Genomic DNA, 24559 nt, shown 5'->3' with positions numbered 1-24559 from the left:
GTTTTGTCACTTTGCATAGTAATCACATTCAACAAAATAATGACATCTTGCATTTTAAATGGGCTAATTCGGCAATTATTATGCATGTGAGCAGAGCTTAATTGCCTCGACGCGTTCAGAAAATTGCGAGCGCTTGAAACTTTAGAAACGTAAAGCATGATGCATAATAAGGCAGGTAAAGCCCAAATGAAGCACCTTAGGATGTCGCCTTACCAACTGGTTTGGGTGCAGACAGTTCCGTAATACATACCATCGCAAAAACGCCACAAGCACGAAGATCAGGCGAATTCGTGTACTAACGTTCATTCCCGTGGTGGCGGAAAGATCGCAGTGTCATGCAGAGTTCCGTCTATAGATAGTAACTTGTGCAGGAGATCACTCAATGGTTTCGGTATTTCACACGATATGGTGAATCCGCGCAGCTTACTGCTGGCGATGGTTTCGCATTTGCCACACACTGAATGGAAATGCGAAAAAAATAAGATTGTACTCAAATTTACCGCTGATAGGTGAATTTTATGGATTATTTGGTGTCTTATTTTAAGTCTTATGTTACGCTGCTTTTGCGATATCCAAGCAGTATCTCTGCACTCAACCTTGTGTTACACAGACCAACTAAGTACGTACATTGGCACGGCGCTTCCTTGTTAACGTTAAGCTTGCATTGGCTGTGTCAGCTCTCTATCGCCTCTCGTGTGTTGGCTCTTTATATGAACGAGACATCTTTGGAAATGTGACAATCGCTGGACATGACTGTGATAGTTTCTAAGTTATAATTATTACGAGTACGCTTACATCGCTTAAGGTCTTCACTGTTTTAGTGGAGAATAACCACTGTTCGGTTCTCTAAGGGGCTGCGTTTTCTGTTTCCGAATCCGGTATCTTTTCAGTTCATTGTTTGTTTGTTTGTTTGTGTTGTCTTTCTCCGCTCTCAATCTGCCTGCGTGGAATTGAGAGAACTTTACGTTCCCTTGCAGAAAAAAACTCATACAACTCTGTTTTCTTTGGCACATCTTTTTTTTTTTTTCGCTTGCCGTTTACGAGAGGCGACATCAAATTCGCTACAGAAGCGTCGATATCGCGCCGCAAAATGACGCCCTCAGAGGCAAGAACCACTGCATTTCAATGGAACGCGGATACGAAACAGCGCATACATGTACATACGTACATATATATATATATATATATATATGTACGTATGTACATATATATATATACGTTTCAGCATTAACAGCCGTGCCCACCAATCCCGAAGAAGAGGCGCGAACGCCCTCGTTTATACGTGCGGAGTATATATGAGCACGGGGGGGGGAGAACGCCGCGTCGACAAGGCCTTTTCATAGCGCGGCGCCCCGTCGTAGTCTTCGTCGTCATCTTCCCCAGAGCGGAGCCTCGTCGAGCGCAACCGAAGCGGTGTTAACGCGCGCGCGCGCTGCAGACACATAAAAGCAAGCCGCCTGCGCCCGTATCAGAGTGGCGCAGACGCGCACTCCGCCGTCGGTCCTATAGTATAGTCGCTGTCGGTTTCCGATGGTACAGCGCAGCAGAGTTCTGCAGTACACGCGGGAAATAGGACGCGAACGGTCGCCACTTCCAGTACGGAATGAACTCCGACGAGGCGCTTCGCGTTATGTAGGCGCTGTGCGTAGCCGAGATGGGGAGCGATTGCTTCTTCTATACACGGAGAGGTTACGAATCGGGTGGTGGGTGGTTCACTTGCGGTTTGGCACGCGCGGTATATGTATACACTTTGCACGACATCCACCGACGCTTGAGAGAGCGTGGGCAGCATTGCGTATAGCAGCTCTATTCGCGATTCGTGGCGCTTTCGATGAGGCGAGACTCGGACGTGACGCCTGTCGTGCAGAGCACTCTTCACGGGCGTCAGCGCATGATTATATGGAAAAAGGGTTTCCGGAGCGTCTGCCGTTTGGCGCCGTCAAGGAGAACTCCGCGGCATTATTTCTGTACAGGATGACATCCCACCGGAACCACTAGAAGATTTATTTTGTCCAATGTGCGGTTTATTCATTCCGTCCCCCCCCCCCTCTGAAACATATCTTCCCAGATAAGTATCAGGACGACACGTGCAAATTGTGCCAGGAAGAACTAGCAACACTCAAACACATGCTGTGGAAGTGCAATGTAGTTATAGGAAGGATGGCGGCTACTCCGGAGACATTGTCGTCGAGGTGGGCCGGCGCTCTGCGCAGCTCAGACCTCGGAATCCCGACGTGGGCAGTCCAGCAAGCCCGTGAGGCGGCGTTGAGGCAGGTCCTTTACGTTGCCCCGTGGGAGACTTGAGCCCGGGTCGCGTTAAACCTTGCCGGACGTACAAGAAAGTTGTATCCATCCATCCGCTCATGCGCGGTTCACTGCGAGTCATCCGGTTTCGGTTTTCTTTCTTTTTCTTTGTTTGCTTGTTTCTTTACCAAAGGTTCAATCGCATAAAGTTCGGTCAGCGTCGGCGCATGTGAAATTTCCTTTCCTGCTCTACAGCGGTCAATTCACCTTTCTTTTTTGCTTACTCGCAGAGACAGAACACTCTATCAACGTACCAGTCTTTTACGTGGAGCTCCTTGCTATCTAAAATAAGCTAGTTGTAGATTAATAACGCAGGAACCACCGCAACGCTGCCGTCACGAAACCATAGAAATGAGTCAACAGCTTGCGTAAATTTCAAGCTCCAGGCAAAAATGTAACGACAGAGACACACACAAAAGTTTAACCGAGCAAATTCTTTCTGGTGCATTCTGTTTAACTTGCCTCGCCTACATTTTAAACAGCCGCGTGCAAGTGGCGCGCAAGATTCTCACCAGCGTGACTGCTTCCTCTGTATAACGGATACCCTGAGGTGACCGTCACTTATCATCATTACCCCCGCCACGACTCGACTTTCCTAAAGCCAAGAGAGAGAAAGAATGGGCAAGGCTGAAGGGCGGGCATGCCCCCGAGTCAGCGACGCTAATTTGCCACTTTAAACTTTCGCCAAATGGGCGGTTCTGCCGTCGCAAGCGACGTTGTTTGGAGAAAAAAAAAGAAACGAAGAGAAATTTAGGGAGCAATAAAGAAAGAGGACAGCGAAAAGTTCTCTTACGATTTAATACAGCGCGCTTGTATTTTCTCTTTTGCCACTGGGCACAACCTCGCGTCCTCCTTTCCCCCTTGCTCTCTCGGTTTCCCCCTAATTCCTTTTATATGCCTCCGGCGTTTTCTGCCTGGGTTCGTGTAAGGAAAAGGAAGGGAAGAAGGTATAGCACGAGAGACGAGCGAAGTGCGGCAAGAACGTAAAGGCCATGCGAATAGGACGGCGGGGCTAGGCGACGAGCCAGCGCTGGGCTCTGCGCGCGATGTCGCTGCAGAGAGACAGCAACGATGCAAGCAGCGAGATCCCCTTAATGGTTGCACCGGAGAATGGGGAAAAAACAGAGGGGGGGGGGGAGGTGATGGGCAGGAAAAGGGAAGGAGGGTTGTAGCAGCAGTGTGCACGCGTCTCGAAACTCTGGCAACATTGCGCGTTCCTGCGTTAGCGGAAGTGCTTTTCCCGTTCGCCTGGAATGCAACGAAGTGGATGGTTAGCTAGCGTGCGCGGGCGAGCAGCGGTCGGACTATGAGCAGGCTGGACCGAGTAGTACCTACATGGCAATCCGGCTGAAAAGTTCTCGTAGGCAAAAAAAAAAGAAGAAGAAAATATGTGGAATGATAAGACCAACAAAATCCACCGCGCGATGAGAGCACGTGCGCTAGGGGAAAGTTGCACGCTAACGGAGACGGACCTACTCATTAGCACGGAGCTCCAGCCGCTTCTGTATACAAAGTGCGCTGCGACTTAAGTGTATCCCCGGGTCCCCTTTCTCGACCACCGCCGTACATGGACCGTCGCGAGCTGCCCTGGAGCAATCTTTCTTGCCAACCCTAGCGGGCACCGGAAAGAGATACTCACCAGCTTGACACTGAAGCAGCATGGTCTCAGTGGAAAGAATGAATGGGATAGGTAGTGGGAAAAAAGGGGGCACATGACACACAGACATCTTAGGAGACTTGCCAGACTGCGGTGCGTATCGGAGAAACGGCGTAACGAGGGTGAGAAAGAGGGAGGGAGAGCATTTGTCTTGGTTTGCGCGTAGGAGCACGCGCCACTATGCGCGGGAAATGTCGGAACCACCGACACGTGGACGAGTTTTCTTGGCAGTGTGTAAATGGATACACTTTGCACCTTCTCCCTTGCCTTGTGCTTATGCTGTTCAGCTAGAATTCCGTTAACACATTCCAGCGATTGCTTACGAATGTTATGGTCTTTAGCAAATGAAGAAGTGCCTGTACTCGCTAGCGTATATGCGTTGGTAAGAACTATCCCGTTACATTGTCAACACCGCATATATATGTAATCAAGTAAATATGTGACAACAATTAAGAGCAGAAGGGAAGCGTCACTATGGCATCATTGTTTCCACAAGAGCGTATTTCTTTGTCGAAACACTTTGAGGAAGAAGACGCAGGCAGTGACAAAAATGAGCCTATTTATCTAAATGTTAGTGCCGGCCTAAGCTGGCGTTCCTTTTCGTTGTTTCATGTTACTTGCGCAAGCTTAACTTCAAAATGTCATTTCATATGTCGTCAAGTTGAACCTGTGCGAAGAATACTTGGTCGCGATAGTGATATTTTAATGAACACGGCCTCAAAAATCAGCCGTTATCGCTTACGAACATGTCGCTCGACTATTATAAATGGCACAAACTGATAACTATGCGCGTTGACTAGTTTCTTATCATAGAAAGATCCCTTAAGCTTAACAAAGTTTTTATTCATTCATTCATTCATTCTGGGAAGAAGACGGTCTACGCATTGATCGAGACTTTGGGGTCCTGATCACGGAGATCTTTTGTCGTCTGAGTTACAACTTTCTGGAGCCTTGCACCCACCTGCGGACGTATTACGCCGGATGGCCAAGTGAAGATAGGTCATCCCCATACAATGATAATTCAACTGTGCCGTGAAGACAACCAAGTAGACCAGCTAGCGTTTGATTCAACAGTGTAGGGCTAAGTACATCACCTTGGGTGACCCCGCGGCAGCTTTAACGCTTTGTATTAGAGCCATCCTTTGTGCTAACCAAGAAAGACCTGAGAGAGACAAACAGAGAGGGAAACACTGAGAAAAATAAAAGTGAATGAAGCGGATCCTCCCACCACCCACACCTACCACTTGCAGAGCATCGGTGATGGATTCGGGTGGGAGTATGTCGTACGCCCCTTTCACGTCGAGGAATAAAGCAGTAGAGAGAAGCTTACAGCCTTTTCGGTTCTCTACGAACGTTACCGGGTCAATGACATTAGACAGTTTTAGTACTACGTACGTTGCACACGTAAGAGCGCTGCGTTCTGCATAATACGCATTTGTAGAGCGCAACACGAACGGTACGCGATGCGTACGTGGCCGCCGCATACGCATGCATCCCATTCTTGCGCGCGTACAGATGGTTCGAGGGTTGGAGGCTACTCGCACTACGGCGCTCGTACACATCGACGACAACTTTCTGTGGCAGCACAGCCAAAGCAACGCGCACGCGCTCACACAATTAGAACTCCTGCTCCTGAATTACTAAGTCAAGTAATGCAAACCTGTTGTTCGCGGTTTACAGGATCAGGGAAACCAGACATGGATACTGGAAAGGCAGCAAACTAAGAAAAGCAGGGAACAGAAATCCTTTTCTTAAGCAAGCTTTTTATTTGTTGTGCAATAAATATCGAATACACTAAAAAAAATGACCAACCCTTCCAGGCACGTTCCCAGGTTTTTTTTTTTTTTTTTGTTAGGGAGGGGGGCACAACTCAAGGCAACCTTCTTATACAAATAAGTGGGGGGGGGGGTACCTTTACAAGTACTAATGTGAATAACGCCCACCATTCGCCATAAAGACGCGTAAACCCCGAAAAGAGAAATGAAATAAGGTGTATCTCAAAGGTACGCCTGTGAGGTACGCCTTTGAGATACGCCTTTCCTCCTTTACTTAACAAACAAGAAACCAGGTCAAATGGACTCGCGCAGGAAGAACACTGCCAAGAACAAGTAAAAAAGCGAAAGTGTAAAATAAAGATTACTATAGTAGAATACAACTTAAAAAAAAACAGCAATTGGCAGCCATGGCGTACGGACCGCGTGGAGTTGTGTTACTTCGCCAGCCAATCACATAAGCAAACAATATCGTCGTCATTCAGTCTTTTCAAAATGGCGTCGTACTTGATAGCTCCGGAGCGTCTGCTGTTCCTGAAGAGTCTTTTTATCGGCGGAAGCAATGAGGTGTGCAACAGACACGGACAAAGTGTATGGAATATGAGCATATCACTCTTCAAAAGTCTGTGGGGCAGTTCATTTCACTGCTGAACCCGTTTTACTCAGGAAGCTTCACTGCCAAGTGAAGTAAAACTTGACAATAAATAGTTGCAGCGAAGCAAGTATTTTATTTCAGTTCAATGAAGAATTATGCTTTCGCTATACCGCTATAATAGGCGAGGGAAAACGTATAAAATTACGCGCTAATAATTCAATTTTTGTGGTTGCCGCCTTATTTGGGTAACATAAAATGTTTGAAGTACGAATTATTTGCAGCCTCACGGAGGAACAGTGGCTGGCGGTTATGAGGGCGTGGGCGGTGCTTCACTGCAGACTTAAGTTGTATCCGACTATAGTAGCGTTTCTTGAATTAGCTCCTGTCGGGGTTGTCGGACGATCTCGCCGCTGCCACCAGTTGTAAGGGTTGTAGTTCGTAAAAAGGAATCTGGGAGGAACTAGGCGTGCAGGATTTATTTACAGTATTTACATTTTAAACAAGAGATACATTCGACAGTCTAGCGTGACTCCCAAATGGAGCATGCAAGACGAAGCATACAGCATACGAGCACGTAGCTCCAAACACACTGCTTGTCGAGCACGAGCACACAGCTCACGAGCACGATCACAGAGCACACTGACGAGCACCCTCACAGACGAGCACACTGACGAGCACACCCTAGCAGCGACAAACAGCTGCTTATAAACACTCCGTGTTCCCTAGATCCCTAGGTGAGGGAGAACGGCAGTTCAAGCTGCTACAAACTCGGAGCGTTGAAAGGCCTCGTAGCCGGCCCGCCTTTGAGGGAAGGGGGTTTACACACACGCATTCCGCACAGGTTTCACTGCCCCCTCCAAGGTGAGACGGCCTTCGCAGAACTCGGGGCTTACGTCTTGAAAGGCGCGTCTTATTCCCCGAGCTGACCCCCGCAGCGTGGCCGCCGGTTCTCCATTGTCTTGCGCCCCTAAATTCCAGAGCTGCCTTTCTCCTGTAGTCGCCACGAGTGTCAGCAGACTGTGACGAATTCTGGGGCCCACGTATCGCAAAGCACCCTTTTGTTAGGGAAACTCTTCTTGCTGCGGAGAGACCATGAAGACCCGGCAAATCAACCAAAAAATACACGGGGCGCCAAACGTGGCCAGCCCTGCTGCCGTCGCCGTGGGTCGATCGAAGCACCTGCAGCGGGCTGAGATAGTTTTGCAGAGCAGCACCCCTGCAGGCCGATCGTAACACTCTGGACGAATTGTAGAGAAATATATATTTGCGGAACAATCACAGTTCTTTTGGATCCCTCGTTTACTGCTCTAGCAAGTGTCCAAACCGACTCGTGTTGTTATTTGGGAAGTTGCGCAACGATGTGTGGTAACCAGCCCCGTACTACCGCGTAGTGCGCAGGACGCTGCGGTTCTAGACGTACTGCGCCCATCGCGGACGGTTAGGAAACACCTACATTAACGCAGCAAAGAAGTGGCTACGTCAGGCCGCTCGACCGATAACTATAGAAGTGTAATTAAAAACACATAAAATTGTTCTCCACCACCGGCGGCATTTTCTCTACTTCCTTTTCAAATAAAAAGATGTTGATCCATAAATACTTTCATAAACAACAGATAAATTTGTTAATTTTGGCTTTTCCTTCATGATTGGCTGTTGCCTTGGCTCTCTCCCTTAGTAGATCACTTAATTTCTCAACTCCTTGCGACTCTTGTTTCTTACCGATTTGGCACGAAAAGTTCGGTACAATTAGAAAAAAAAAACAGACAAGTTGACGGGTGACAGTCACATTGCTTATGAGCTTAAGGGTTATTGCAGATTTTGATGATGGACGCAGTTTCGCATTATTATATTTTCCACCTTATCTAATGTATATCACGGGTTCCGAGGATCTGCCAGCGTCGTGGCGAGCCGTCACTCGAGGAAATAATGAAGCAAAAGGAAACGTTAAACACGACTGGCGTTTTCTCCGGCCGCAACTTGTTCCACGAGCATACGGACCAGCTGACCACGAACCGAATTCCTTTCCTGATCCCTGAATCAGTCTAAACAATGAAAGTTGAACTAACGAAGCAACAGCGATGTGCGGGACCATTGCAACAGATGGTGACAACTGAACGCAACTCGAGTTAATCGCGCGGGCACCGAATCGACGAGAAAACTGGCCCTCAGATGCTGATAACTATTCCTCCATCCAAAAGGAGTGAAAAAGAGATGAAAATATTGACTGTTGAATAGCTTTCAAGTCTCAACATTGATTTGGCGGTGCTTTAGGAATGTGTGTGCGGGCTTGTGGCGTGGTCGAAGAGGGGTGGGGTACGCCGCTTAATTTCTGGGGGGGGGGGAGACTCCGGCCCTCCCGGGTGCTCCCCCTGGGTACGTGCGTGAACCCTTCCCCTACCGAAAAATGGGGGTAAGCGAAGCTTGCCCTGCGTGCGCCTGACTTTCGTCACGGTTAAGTAACCCACAAGTAGCAGTGCCGGCTTGCTTCGGCCTCCCGCTCTTTCAGCTCGGTATCTTGTTGCTGTCGGACAGTCTCGGCTCGGCCGGCTCTAACGGCTGGATCGGCGCACCGACGGCAAGCCTTTTCATGGGCGAGTTTACGCCGCTGTTCGTCGAACGCTGCCCGTTCCTCAGATAACGCACAACGCGTGGCCGTCCCATCCGTTTTCCGAGACTGAACGGAACGGAAAGGAAGCCGGCACAGCGCGCACGGTACCCTTCCCTGTCCTTTCCCTCCCCAGCGGAAGCGAAACTGCTCTGATTGGTCGCGCGCGTGGCATAAGCGCGCGCCTATCAGCAGGAATTCTTGCTACTGACTCACCACGAAGCGGAATGCCCGGAAGGGAGCCTGCAGGTCAGAGGGGGGGGGGGGGGGGGGTGCGCGGATGGTGCTTCGGCTTCGTAGTCTTCGCTGCGCTGCCACACAAAGTCGTCAGCGGGCACAGTTCTAGTTTGATCGGGACAGCGCGAGACTCTTTGTCTTCGCCACATGGCGGATACTGTGCCGTAATCTTGTTAGGGATACGGCTAACGCGTTTGGACTGGCTCGGCTTGGCTGTAGCCAACAAGTGCTTTTATTTTTATCTTCAAGGTGGCGCAGCAGGTTTGCGAACGTTCACGTACGTGGGAAATCCCATGTACTAAAAGCCCTGTATTGACACCAGTTGCCACCTTCCGCAAATCACTTGCGTGCTGCGCACGTATGTCATGGCGCAGTACTTAAATTCTTATTAGAAACGGACGAAAGGTAACACGAGAAACCTCCAAGGGCATCTGCGCAGACATTGCAGTATTAAAGGTACCTATCGTCCTCTCTATCACCTTGCCCAGATAACTGGCCTGTGCAATCAGGCGATATGATGAAATTTCCAAAGGGTACTTGCCAGGCTTCAGAAGTGGAACTAGGCCACTGCTCTTCCAACCGAAGGGCAATTGTTCTTGTGGATGGTCGCCCTTAGCGTTCAATAGCAATATCAAGTGAAGATTGGTGCTAGACGCCCTAGGCGCGTTCATGTGACATTGAGACCCTCATAAAAAGAGAGGCTCGCTCATTCCGGCTGCAGTGTGTCCTAAGAGCTGCATAGAATCTTCAATGCATATTATTTCAATGTAATGAAGCACTTGATCTTCAACAACCAGTGCGTCATTTCCGCTGTACACCCACCGCGGTCGCTTAGTGGCTATGGTGTTGGGCTTCTAAGCACGAGGTCATGGGATCGAATCCCGGCCACGGCGGCCGCATTTCTATGGAGGCGAAATGCGAAAACACACGCGTGCTGAGATTTAGGTGCACATGAAATAACCCCAGTTGATCTAAATTTCCGGAGTCTCTAACTGCGGTGTGCCTCGTAATCAGAAAATGGTTTTGGCACGTAAAACACCACAATTTCCGCTGTACGCACCGCAAGTCAGCACGCACATCACAAACGTTACAAACGCGATAGCTGTTTCGCTCCAGAAGATTGTCCCGATTCGTGAGAACCATTTTCCTAACCAAACAATGATTCACATTGCGTCGCATCAACCAGCGTTGTGGCTACCAGAATTTTTATCTTCGTACAAAGTACCTATTACAGGTGTTCAATGCACTTTTTCATCTCACTTTTTACTTTTCTAAATATTGCCATCTTTGTTGAAGTTCGTTAACATAAAGACTCTTTTCGGAGCTTCACCTTATTTTTCTTGACGTTCTTTCGCTTTTTTTCCCCTCTTCTTTGTAACGTTAGAGCTGCTTAAAATAAGAGCAAGAAATTTCTCGAGCCTCTTCAAAAGCTTCGATTTCCTAAGCACAGCGTTCAAATTTTAAATAATGCAACGCAGTGCAAACTCAAGTGTTTTTATAGCGGTGCCTGCCGAACCCTTTCTTTTCCTTCCCACTTCAGAATTCTCCGCACTTTCCTTTCGCTTTTGAACGAAAGAGTTACGTTGTCCGCGACAAAAGTCGACCCACCCCACTCCTCAACTTCCAACCTTTCACCAAGCGCATTATTTGCTTCATGCATCTTCCAAACCTTTTATTTTATTTTACCCTACTAGCCCGTAAGCCTTCGTTTTCTTAGCTTTCAGCTTCACCAGCAGCGGCTGAGCCAGCGGACGCAGCGATTCCTTTTTGTGCTCTTTGCTAAGCAAAACTGTCGCTCGTGTCGCTTAAGGACCACCCGCGCGAGGGGATCCCTGTTCGGTTTGTGTGGCCTCCTCTGTGAAGCTTGTGTTCTCGGTAACGAAGTAAAAGTAGATGCACTTTTCTATACATTGTGCGAAAAAAAAGATAAGAAAAGAAAAAAAGAAACGAAGAAGCTAAGAAGAGGGTGCGCTTGTTTCGGGAGATCGGGAGATTATCATCCTTAAAAAAGACGGCAAATCCTCTCTCCATGCACCTACTCCCGGTGAATAATGTTTTTTTTCTTTTTGCACCAAATCCTTGGTCCTTTTTTATTCCCGCTTGCATGACGGACTCTTCAACTGAGGTAATTGGTAGACTCAAACGGCGCTTGGGGGCTCTGCCTTACCTTATCACGGACGACAAAATGGGGCGAACGTACTCACTGAGCACTGCAGATATTTCTTTCCGTTGTCTGTTGTGTCGCAACGGTTCTGGAAATTTGACCCGTAATAAGGATATCCGTGCGTCCTGTGCTGATGCGTTAAAAGTGAGACAATCGCAGGCACTGACTCGGCTGGCGCGACTGTTGTATGTAACCACCAAGCGCTTAGAATAAATGGAAACTATCCTCCCGAATCTATGTTGGAAATCGCTGCGTCACTTGGTTATTCCTTTACAGGGGCCCTATAGCAAAAAAAACTATTCCAATCTGCTTTTATTCCACTTTCCTGACATCAAGCTTACATAACCACTGACGCAAGCATTGGGTGGCAACCCGCAGCGTTGTTTGAAAAGCCCAATCAAACGCGCTCTTCGTTTATATGTTGTCACTTTCTTTTGCTTTCAAACGAGTAGCATTGCCAACATTCAGAAGTTTTTCTTATGTAATTCGTTGAGAAGAGGCGAGGGGCATGCTCAAGTGGAGAAAGGTTCGATGAGGCCGAGCCAGCGCAGTGAAAGTAGATAGCCGGAGGAGGAGAGTGGTGCCGGCGTCTGCGATTGGTCCACTTCCCCTCACTCAGCTTGCAGTAGCTGGTCGAAAACGCGATGGCATGCAACGGAAGGTTAAAAATGCCGTTAAAAGGGATCCTCAGCACAGTATAGTTGGCAGAGCGATGTCGTATACGTGCCGAAAGGTCTCCATAACCTTATACTGCCACGCAAAATCTTTTATTATATGCAAATAAATTCATGCTCCCCGGCAGCACTGAGTAGCCAGTGCCACAGTGATAGGCCGGTAGCCATCTTCAATTCCTTTTGTAACACGGCAGTCTCCGGCTATTCAGAAAATCTTTAACTTTTGTTCGGCACCTTAATGCTTCTTTATGTGTACACTTCACTTTGACGTGGTGAGTTTTTGTGGTTTTGTGATGTGGCATGACAGACAGGTAAAGTGGGCGCAGCCCGAAAACGTTTAACCAATAGCAATTGGTCAAACGACGATTTTTTCGCGAAGGGCGAGAAAGGTGTCGAATCAGAAATTATTATTTTTCTTTCGTTTGGTCTAATCATGCATAATCACTCTGCACATATCATAGCAGATGGGGTGTTTCCGCGGTTTTCGGGACGTCGCGTGACACACAGGCGCAGTGGGTGGTGACTCGAAAATGGTTTGACCGATCGTGGAGGGCTGATTGCAGGATTGGAATAGAAATTTTGAAATAGGTTTACGTTATAGCGCCCCAGGTGATGCAGATAATCGACGGATGCCTACCGTGGCGCCAACTGGTTGCTATAGAATCTCATTTCTTCTTTCTCTATTAGTTTATTTCATGTTCCGATGCTTTCTGGCAAACTACGCTGGCAAAGAATTAAAAGGAAAGCGGATTGGAGGGCCACTTTGAGATATTTTATTTGCAACTCAGACAAGCATGTGCTACTGAACATTGAAATATAGCTCTTAGTCGGCCATCTGGACACCTAGTCCACATATAAACGTGAAAATTTAGGCTTTTAGGGGCAACTGAGGATGCCATGCATCGCGTTATATGGTGCAAACAGCTGCACTTGTTATTCGATATGACGCTGCAGCGATGCTTTCAACGTGACCGACCAATTCTCGTTTGTTTGCTTTTCGCATTTGTTTGCCATCAGCCTTACAACACTTCCACTTCGCATCGACACCTCGCCATAAACGTTGTCTTTCAACCCAAAAGTGACGTGACGCTTTTGCGAGATCTCAAGCAATATCAGTGGCCTCCATATAACGTTGAGATTTGGACATTTACCGTCAGAAAACAATAGCTCGAACCACACGCGTCGGTTTGAATACTGCTTGCGTGGGTGAAATGAAAAACCTCCACAGAAGAGTCAAAATCTAGTGAAAGCTTTTTTTTTTTTTTTTTACTCTATGTTGATATGCGTTGCTGGAGGAACCGATCGAGCACGAGAAGCAAACGCGTGCACCAGCGCCCCCTCGCGAAGGATTCCTCCTGACATTCCTTCACAATCGTCATTTTCTAGAGCCAGCATATTTCTCTCACGGCTCCTCTCTCTTTCTACGACCCGAAATCCCGTAACGCGCGCGCAGCCAACTCGACGTAAATACCAAGCGCGGAAAAGCCGCGACCTTGTTCTCGCGATCGCCCTGCGTGCCACCGCACCATCCCAGCCCAACCACCGATGCGAGAACAAAAAAAAAGACAAATGAAGAGGAAGAAAGCGTGAATCCTGCCTCGCACGGTCCCGACCGCGAGGGAGGATCTGCTGTACTGGCTCGGGCCGTGGTAGCAATTCTTTCGAGCGCATGCAGTGCAGAACAGCACGCCCGGCGGGTGCACACGCGCGAGCGCTAGCGCGTTACACACTCACGAATGCGCGAATTCGTTCGAGCGGTCGCTACAGCCTGGCCCGAGTTCCGCGGATGTCTCGTTTCCAACCCGAGAGCGCGGGCTGGTGACAGGCGGATGCCTCGCTATCTTCCGCCGAGGAAAAGCCACTTCCGCGCGCAACATCCGTGCCGTGAAGGCAGGACAGACGCGTCGGGCGATTCAGCGAAGGAAAAATGCTGAATGCGGCGCGAGTGGAGAGCAGGAATGGTTATTTGTGGGAAGGGCGAGCCGTTGGCCCTTTGCGCGGTGGGGGACGCGAAAGAAACCCGGGGAGAAAATACGACGTGCTACGGGTGAATTGCGAGGGGCGCAAAGGCGGAGGGGATAGCATGCTTCGCGTGCTCAGGGGTGCGCGGCAGCGCGTCGAGCAGATAGCGGAAATTCCAGGACCATTTCGGCGATCCCCTAATGAATGTTCATTAACGCGCCTCTCGCACCGTTGGCGGCTGCGAGAGCGGCCCCGTTCGAGAGCGAGCGAGCGAGCGAGCGCGCGCCTGCGTGCGTGTGTGAGTGAGGCCCTTTGATGCTCGAGGCGGCCGCCGGGAAACGGCCCCTCGTCGGTCCTGGCTTGGCCGGCGGGGGCTAAAGCTGTTAGCAGGCTTCGCCTCGCTGCGTGCCCTACCTACGCAATGAGGTGACAGGCGCCCGCCGTGGTGGCGAAATGGAGAGGGCGCGAGGCCAGCCAGGCACGCTGTAGGAGCAGTTGGTGTTTAGTACTTGCGACCTTTAGTATAATTAATGGAACGGTTGGTCATTTCTTGGTGATTAATGAAGGACGAAGGTGCAAATACGGGCAATCTGGTTTTCTCTCTTTGCTTGTTTTAAATGTGTTGAGTCGCGAAGGTGCCCTCGGTGCCCACGCTGTCTAAGGTTTTGATGCTCTGACGCATGTATACGTCTTGCTGCGTTCAACTACAGTACTGCACGCTTTCGGTCACGAGCTCAGTTGACCCGAACCCTCATTAATGAATTCTATATTGTTACTAAGTTACTACTATGGCTCTACTTGTCATTTAGCTTCATCTTTACCGTCTGAGGACCATTCTTACACTCATCCGCTTAACTATACTCGTGTTTTGCCTACTCATACAAGCACACAATTTGTTAGATTTAGTACCACGAAATAGAAATAAACAATGTGTCCTGCAAGGAATGATACGCTGCAGTGTCATATTTTGTTTCTTGTTTTGCTAGCTAAGAGCGAGCGCCAAAGGAAGAGCAACGTGCGCCTCACTTGAAGGAGGGATCCGTAAAATCCACCAGGTATCAAGTAAAGCCGGTGGCTTACGCCTCAAACTGCGCGTATGCTAATGCGAAACTATCCATAAAATGAGATCAGCGCAAGTCCTCGAGCGAATTCTGCAGACGATACTGAAGTACGTCGGCGCAGTCAGGAACGCCGACCGACGCGTTCCGTCTCCGAGCCGAAGCCGCGGAGCGCGCGCCCATCGCACATCAAGGCAGCCCAACTCCGAGACTCACAGCCGGGACGCGAGCCGGCACAAGGCAAGGCGAGGCGAGCAGGCCGTAACCGGATCTCGATTACCGTCCGCTGGACAGAAGCGGGACGCCATCCATCAAGACCGCAATCGGATTATCCGCTAGATTTGTGGCTACCCGCTGGCGACCGGCGAGGCTCGCGAATTTTCCCCCGGCAACACACGGGCGACCGCCAACCACTCCGTCGCCCTGGGAACGAACAGTCGGTCTTGAAGGCTCGTGATAGCTCCGCTGGCTAGACGGAGCAGCGGCCAGCCGAAAAGGGTTTGTGGATAGCACGCACGCCGAAAACGAAAAAAGAAAAGAAAAGATAGAAGTAACGGCAAAAGTAAAATAAAAGGGGGGGGGGGCGAGAAGGAACGCACGAAGACTGCAAATGTCGGGGGCTGCGAAGCTAAAGAAGGAGATGAAATGGGGGAGAAAGGAGAAAATGAAAGGGAAAGGATATCCCTGTAGGCCAACATTCGATCTCCTTCTCATCCTCCTGCTCCTTTCCCGGTCTCTCTCACATCCTATGCCAGCGATGCCAAGACAAACGCAAGCAAAGGCGATTGCCAGGCTGAGGCCAGGGTTTTTCACGCTCGGACTGCGAAGCACCGCATCGTCGCCAAATCCCCTTTTCTCCACGTATATACCCCTCCGTCCGTCCCCCGCGCCGAGTTAGCCGGCCTCCCCCCTCCAGCCGTGCCCAGATTGTGCCCGAACGTTTTCGGTCCGGGACGCCGCCAGTGGCTGTCGCCCTCAGGGAAGAACTTTCTCTTTACTTGCGCTACCTTCTTGGCTTTCTTCTGACTCTCATTCCCTCTTTCTCTCTCTCCAGCTTTTGTTTGTCGCGTCCGAAGTACTGCCTACGGAGTAGAAACCCACATTTCTGCAACGGTATATCGGGCGGTTTGTTTCGTTTCGTTTTCTTTCCGCCTTCCCATGGCGAACGCGTACACTGCTCCGGGGAAGAAGAGCCGGAGCAACAGCGTACAGCGAGCCCGGCGCTGGAACCAAAGCGCGAGGCGGGCTATGCTATGGCGCCTAAGCTCGGCAATTTGTAACGATTCGTATCGAGTCAGCGAGGTGGGATCGCCAGAATCGGTCCAAAGCCCAGCCGAGCGGAGAACGGCTGGTCGTCTTCGTCGTCCCTGTTCTTTCTTCTTTATTTTTGCAGAGCTTTTTCTTACACTTTCTCTCGCTGCGGTCTCGTTTCTGCCTCCCTTGTGCAGTGGCGTCTTCCCTTCGGTGTCGTCGTTTATTGCTATACTGCGAATTGTGTGTAATGCTGCGCCGCTACCGAGCGAAGTGGCCGTGGGTCCGCCTCCAAAAAAAAAATATAATAATCGCGAAACTCCGACACAGCGTATTTCAACACCGGACAATTTCAACGCGCGCGGCCTTCCTCGGATCTGCCTTGTTAGTCCCTGTCGCGTGAAATTGACTCTGGCCGCGAAAGGCCGATACACCCGCAGTCGCCTCTAAAAGCGTTCGCGATGGAAAGAAGAAATGACATTGGGGAAAATAACGAAGAAGAAGAAGAGCGCTTAAGAAAACGCGAGGCGAGTATTCCGAAACATCTGTGTGCTTCTTGGAGATCAGAATGCCGAGGACGTTGTTACTCTTATCTTAACTGAAACGAAGGATATTCCGAAACTATAAGGGGTGCTTGCGGTCCTTGCACTGCAGTTCTTGCACTGTTCTTTTAAGCAAGCGCACGGTGTCAATTTGCTTCCGGTGAACTAGTGTTGTCGCTCTGCTTTATATTATTTGGGTTTAGGAAGATGTTTAAGAAGAACGCCGGCACTCCTTTCTGATTTGATGTATGTGCACAAAATGATGCGAGGGTTACGCAGGTACTTTATTTTTGTGTAATGCGACGACGCCAGTTCTAATATTGCGTCCATGTGGCTGCATCGGTTTATAATGAACATATATCTTGGTGCAACCGTCAAGGCAAATGTTGCAGGATTATTCACGAAGTAAACATGTTTCTTTGGAGGTAGCAATTAAATTTCTTACGAGTGCCACATCCCAAGCAAAACACTCCCCAATACGATCACCAGAGCCACATAACATACAAACAAGAGCATGAAAATTAAGTCTTGCCCAAATACAACATAAATGCACGGAGAGGAGAGGCATGATAGGGAAATTTAGTAACTTGCATGTAGTCGTAATTCGCCAACAAATTGTACTAATGCTATGCAGCACTGGGCTGCAACTTTTCTGATGATCGTGTATCTAAACACAGTTTTCTTTTATTGATATTAGCCTCCTACCCTTAGCACCTGTCGCAATTGTGTACGCGTTTTCTTTTTCCAACGTTACTTCGTACGGCGTGAATGATAAGAAAGTAACGTGCCATGCGTGGCAGCCTGGTATATTTCACGCTCGTGACGTATACAAATTGCGCAACACAAAGCGAACTTGTGACTCAGATTCACGTGTTTACAATATACGATTTTAGTTATAGCTCACTTCGAGCATCAACCACCTTTCCATCGTTTTAAGAAAACTGTAACTATTTGTGGTTACAGAAAGGCAGCCCAAGGTAACCTACCATGCGGTGCTGAAAACAAGTTTAGCCATTACATTTTCATCTTGCAGTGCACACGTAAATTGAGGCATGTCCGCTAAGGTAATCGCAAGATGTTAATTTTACGCAACGCAGCACTATGTTCCCGTCTGGAGTATACGGTTCACCTTTCAGGAAATGCTCGAACAAAGGCTCTTCCGGCGTGACAGAGAATTATTAGCGAACTTTGCGCGAGCGGTTTCTTATTGCCAGGGGTCGTATCTCGAACAGACTTTTTCTTGTGTGTGTAATATTTGTTCATTTTCTTTTTTTTTTTGCCGTACATTTTGCTGTGATGCCGATTCCAGCGGTATAGTAGTGGAGCAGCTTCGTGCAAGCTAATGATGAAAAAGTAAAGCAACTGAAAAATTACAAGATTTATTATAAAATAAGGACCCATTCGTGCTTCGCATTTTGGACGCGCCAAACTAGCTGTACAGAAACGCCCCGTTGTTAGTTGATGCGTCTCACGCGAGAAATTGCTTGTTTTCCTTCGGGCAGCTGCTCAAACGACTCATTTTCCCACGACGTAGCCAGTGTTTTGTCGTGCGTACAACCATTTGCTTATCTTTTAACAGCGGTAGAGTGAACACAAAGAGCCCGCCAGCTTTGTTACGTCGTATATAATAACGTCAACAATCTAACTCTGCGAGAGCCAAGTAGAACGGGATCATTTTATTCTGTTCGAGTAAAAATAAATTATAGGGGTTCAGATCAGTTTTCATGCGCGCCTTTTTGAAGCATTTCTTCTGGCCTTCTCCATATTGTGCTCCTAACTTTCTAAAGGATTGTTCTACAATGAAGCTGCAATTTTTTTTTATTTCAGCTTTCATAAAATCATAGGAAAACTCATCTCGAGCAAGTCATTAAAAGGAACAACTGCGCTAACGTAAACTGCCAGCGCTACTGTGATGAACACACAGTTTAGCTCCAGAGTCTAAAAAAAAATAAAAAATAAATCAAGGCACGCCTAAATCAGGTAGTGAGAGCAAAAGTGTGTAGAAATTGCGGAAGAACAGCAGTCACTGTTCTTGTAGAAGATCAATATGCACATACCACCAGGGATTTTTATTTTTCTAATATTCTGTGAAAAATATGTTTTTTTTTTTAAAGCTGCCTACAGACTCACCGAACCATATTTTGCGATTGTGCGTAAACTTGGTCTTATTTCTTTTTAACCTTGCTTTATGTGTTTCACTAGTCGTTACGGTGATAAAAGATGCGCGGGAACTTGCGCACGGTCGTAAACAGACTAGCCGAATAAGGAGCGAAGCAAACAGAGGCATGAATCACAGTTTTATGATAGCGACAGGGCACCGTCGAGTTGCCGTACAAGGCTACCTTAGTGCCACAAACATTGCAGAGCATTTTCGGATGTTTATTTTCGCCTGTGGCCGCATTTTGTAAGGGCCCTTCTCATGCAATTTTGTATTCATTTATTGAAATATATCACGGTGAAGCATATGTGCTGTCTCGCACAGGCATGCAGCGATGGTCAAAGATAATTGGAAAATCAAAAGGATCGTTACTAAACCACGACCCCCGCTGAAAGATTTCCTGCATTTACAGCGATAGATCTGATGGGTTCACTCCGCTATTCGTTTTCATGTCCACCGCTGGACCCGCGGTGTCCGTCTCAGGGAATCCCAAAGTGCTCCACGAGAAGTTCAACAAAAGTAAAGAAAATAATTGTTGAAGATACCATCGAACATGACTGTACGACAGAGAGAGAGAGAGAGAGATAAACGGGGAGGAAAATGTAGAGAGGTTCCCGGAGAAGATTCTGGTTTACTACCCTGCAGCAGGGCAAGTGGAAGGGGAAATGAAAGACGAATAGAAGAGGCGGAGAAAAAGCAAAGGCAAGAAAAATAAGTATAGGATGTTGGGAACGTCCGTCAGAACTAGAGTATCTCTAATAGGCCACGCGAAACGCGAAAATTTGTCTCGACCGTCTTGTCGTGTGACGGCTGCATAGTTCGGCGTTCCAGGAATATCCGCTCCGAAAGCGACCGGTACCTCTCACGCGTGTCTCAGAGGGGTAGCTTGTGTTCGGCAACGAAGGCGAACCACGTTTCGATTGCGGCGATAGTGCGTGCCTTGGCAACGGGCGAAGTCTCCGGCCGGCGACCGCCACAAAAAACGGGCGAAGGAGCGGAAGGAAGCGATTCGCTTTTAAAAGTGCCTTGTAACCCGAGTGGAATCGAAATTCGGTTCCGCAGAGTGGCAGTCGGAGGTTTTGTCCCTCGGCCCACACCCATGTGCCCGTCGATTCTACAACACAGAAAAACACTGCGCATGAGATGGTGGTCCCGCTGCTAGCTGCGCTAACTGCTGCAGCACACGACGTCACAGCCCGGGCCCGTCACCCCACTCGTCTGCAAAGGCGTGCGCGAAGGCTAGGTAAGAAATACAGCCCTACATATAAAAGAGTACTTCGTGTAAAATTGTAAGTTTACAGAGCCGTTTGAGGCCAGAACCCGCCGCGGTTGCTCAGTGGCTATGGTGTTGGGCTGCTGAGCACGAGGTCGCGGGATCGAATCCCGGCCACGGCGGCCGCATTTCGATGGGGGCGAAATGCGAAAACACCCGTGTACTTAGATTTAGGTGCACGTTAAAGAACCCCAGGTGGTCGAAATTTCCGGAGTCCTCCACTACGGCGTGCCTCATAATCAGAAAGTGGTTTTGGCACGTAAAACCCCATATATTATTATTATTTGAGGCCAGAAGGACGAGGTTTACGCAAATACACGTGCAAACCATCCCCCTCCCCCTCCCCCCCCCATGCTGCTTAATAATATATATCATCGGAGGCTCGTGTACCCACAAGTACGTGGCGAGACGCGTACAGAACGTACAGAAGTTTGTGTATTCACAGAAATTCACTTTTTCAAACGTAGATTGCGCTATGGGTACTTTGGGGACTCAAAACAAAGACCAGCGGAATGGAGCAGAAAATGACGCCGGGCACCTGACCAAAGAATGCCACCCATTGAAAAAAATAATGCACCTGGAGAGTTATGACTGGCTGATGCCGTGTTGCGTAGAACAAGTACAATCTTCACACCTTCCACTTTGCAGAGTGCTCAACAGTGTGTACGTTCTGTAATCTCATTTGTTTGCAGCAAATTAGTAGTGCTTCGGCCCCATTGCGCCCAATAAATTTCATTCAGTGCACTCTTGTTCGGTTCGCTGACACTCGGCACACCATCATTCGATCAGCCTGCGCGGCGCATTTATCTTACCCCGGTTTGAATACGGCCTTGTTACACCCACGTAATTTGATAAACGCTGTGCAGTTTGTTATTTTCTCGTGCCGAAGGGGTATACTGTTATATTTTTTACCGTGTTTTCCCCAAGCCTCACGGTGTGGTTTTATGTCCCCGGAAATGTAAGCTGTCGTCGTGTACAAGAGAGTACTTAGAGACAAAACTGAAAAATCGAGTTCGCTGTTTAATCCTCTGCCCTGCACGTAAGACAACACCGTATGAATCTGTGCATAAGAAATATAATAAGGTAAAGGTATTTTTGGGTAAGGCAGATTTTACTACCTAACCAGAATACTCTTCGTATCTCCTACTAGCAATCCAAGCTTAACTTTATCAGTAATCAATACCGAGCCTATTGTCTTTTAGTGTTCGTTTGATGGGAACGAGCCACAAGTCCACAATGGCAGACTTAAACTAGGAAAGAACAGCGCCAGCTAAGACAAACACAAGCGAGAGAACGACACAGGACAAGCGCCAAATCAAAAATAGTGCGCATGTCTCATTTTCCTTATATTTGCGGATTTTTCAGTGAATGAAGATAGTTTAAGTATGCACCATCTAGCCTAAATGACTGTTGTTCTGAACCATAATGGCAGCTTTGCATAAGTTCGTTAAAGCGTTCGGAAGGTTACACTGCTGTGGGTGGCGATTAGGATGGATTTCTATTTTAAATGCGTAAGCATTTCTATGCCTACCCAACGAGAAAGTTGTCGGTCACGCAAGACGATGAATGGCTCATACCCCTTTAAGCACTGGCTCTTATCCCCGTAAGCAAGCAAGAAATGCAATGGCTCATATCCACGTAAGGCAGAGGCTAGCTACAACAGTTAAGCAAAGTGAAGCGAACAGTGCATACATTCATTGAAATCGCCCGTACAACACACAGAACAGCATGCGTTTCAACAAAGAACAAGCTCAAAACCAGCATCCGGACCATCAATAAGCGTCGCATACCCCCCTCAGCAAATGTAGGAATGATTTTTCAACAGCTTCGCTAAATTAACCTTAATCCACCTTAATTAACACCAAACGTCCTGGCTTAGACTCCCACCAAAGATCGAGAGTTCGAGCGCCCTAATTAACTATATCTTAACTGTGGCCAATTAGCTTAACCTTAATTAACACCGATGGTAGTGGGTTCGAGAGCCGTAATGAACTATATCTTAATTACAACTCTATTATCATGTTCGATATCGAACAAGATAAGCGAATGAGCAATGAGGCTTGATAAGGGTTTATACTGGTCGGATCAAGATTCATAACATTGACAATGGCACTGGGCTGCGTGGAGATGACAAAGTGGCACAACACTTACGCGTACTTTAATAAAGGAGTTCCTGCGTGAATTTTTCCTTTGCAAAGCACGCGCTATCAACTTCGTAATCCTTGTCGCATCCAATTTCTTCTTCTTGGTTGGTAGTTCTTTTTTAATTTGTTTCTTTCATTTGTGTGTCGCGTTTCTCATCGCGTTCGGAGCGGCGAATCGCGCACAGCTGGAGCCGCGCCTTGAGCTACAACAAAGGCTTTGCTAAAAGTTCATCAAAAGTGTATGCATGTCCATAGAACAGCTACTTATGTCCGCACGGAGGCACGGGCGCACTCAAATGCAACAGCGCTCGCGCACGTGTTCGAGGAAAGTTGTGGAAGAAGAAGCGCAACACAGACAGGGGCAAAGCCGTACAGATGACACCACGGTTTCGTGCAAGTTTTGAGCCAGTGGCAACAACGAAAGCTTTCGTTGCCAATGTGGCAACGAAAGCCATGCCTATATTGGCTGTCCTCGCCCGCTCCTAAGAAGTCCACTCACGGCTGCGTATAGACCGCGGGGCAGTTTGCCCTATGGAAACGCGATGGCACTTTTGGAGGCGCGCCGCACGCTTCCTCTGCGGAAGCAAGTGAATACGAAACCATTACCGCTTTTACCGTTACCGAAACTAACCAAACCATTACCGAAACCAACCGTGAATGGCATGCCCTGCTTCTGTGCGATCGGCCGTTGGAAATCCAACCGGGTGTTCGCTAACACACGGTACTCCATTGTCGCTACAAAATGCGGAGCGGTAGAGGGAAGGCGTCTGCAGTAGCCGGCTGAAAAAATAGTGTCTGGAATACTAAGGAATAAAATATTGCCGTGAAAAGGGTCTATAGGCGTTATTGTAGAAAACCAGGCCTTGAACAACAAGGATGGATGCTGGTGCGGTCTGGGCACAGAGCGAGAGAGCGTAATAGAGCCGCCCTCTCGGGCTCATTTTGCAGATAGTTTTATACCGGCTGCAAAGATGGAAGCTGCAGTTTGAGGAATTGTTAAAATAGACGTCGATAACAAGAATTATTGCTTCAAAGCAATCTTCGCTGATTTGGCCGTAAAGACCTTGCGGAGTTGTAGTTAAGGCTATGGACGATGTTGCTCCAATTGTTGCTTCGAGCGGTCGTATTTTGTAACGTTCATTTTTTTTTATCTCCGATTTCTTTCACCCTTCGTCGTTGGCTCGGACACGATCAGTACGCCATCGCACTGTCGTTATGGCAGAGATCAGGCACTCGCTGCGTCGCGATTGAAAAAAAAAAGAAAAAGAAAGGAAGGATGGATGGAAAGTTACAAACGTTAACGTTCCCCACCATTACAAAATACGGACCACGGTGGGTCAGCGCCGTAACTGGACACGGCGTTGTAGCCTCGTTGAGCTTCAGGGTGCGTTTATTCATTATAGTTACCTCCTTTGATACAGAAACGAGTAGTTGTTTGCTCGAAAAGCTCAACTTTTCCTCCCCCTTTCTTCCCCCCTCCACCTATCGGCTGCGCAGTGCGGCCACCGTCCGACGAGCGGCCCACGGGTCCCAGCTTCGTCATGGAACCCCCGAGCCGGGTCACCTTCTACAACAGCACGGGTGCCCTGGTGCCGTGCACGGTGCAGGGAGACCCGCGGCCCGACGTGCACTGGGTGCGCGCCAGCACCGGGCTGCCCGTCCGCGACGTGCCGGGCGTGGTGACGGCCCGCGCCGACGGCACGCTCTCGTTCGCGCCCTTCAGGGCGCAGGACTACCGGCAGGACGTGCACGCGGCCACATACCGCTGCGTAGCGTCCAACGGCGCCGGATCCGTGGGAAGCCGCGACGTCCAAGTGAGAGCGAGTAAGTCGATTTTTTTTCCCGTTTATATTGTTTGAAAAGGCACGACAACAAAAAATACAAGGAAAAAGGTCGGAATGGCCTCTTGGAAAAGCAGCGCGAGACAAGAGGCGTCAAAAAAGTGACCAAAGCCGTCAGAGAGGGCATTGCTCAATGCAGATTACAGTGAATGCTGTGAAGTCTCAGCTATGGCTTGTCGGTAGAGCTTTACCTTGGAAAAATAGCGGGCACAAGATATATCCAATACTCTTTAGCGTGTGAATTCACGAATGGGATTTACTCGTAATGGCGACCATATTACGTAGTAAATGATGTCCTCGTTTGCGACCGCGATGCGTATCA

General features: G+C 48.6%; 1 protein-coding gene across 2 annotated transcripts in view; it reads left to right on the top strand.

Annotated features, from left to right (window-relative positions):
- LOC126536805 (cell adhesion molecule Dscam1-like) overlaps positions 1-24559 on the top strand; it is a 505486-nt gene that overhangs the window by 100364 nt on the left and 380563 nt on the right. For both annotated transcript variants that reach the window (XM_055074009.1, XM_055074008.1), the window contains exon 2: positions 23894-24220. In XM_055074009.1, coding sequence (XP_054929984.1) covers positions 23894-24220 — 327 coding nt within the window. The remainder of the gene's footprint in view (positions 1-23893; positions 24221-24559) is intronic.

The sequence above is a fragment of the Dermacentor andersoni genome, chromosome 4, assembly GCF_023375885.2.
Source record: "Dermacentor andersoni chromosome 4, qqDerAnde1_hic_scaffold, whole genome shotgun sequence".
Taxonomy (NCBI): Eukaryota; Metazoa; Arthropoda; class Arachnida; order Ixodida; family Ixodidae; genus Dermacentor; species Dermacentor andersoni.
This window is presented reverse-complemented; position numbering and strand designations above follow the sequence as displayed.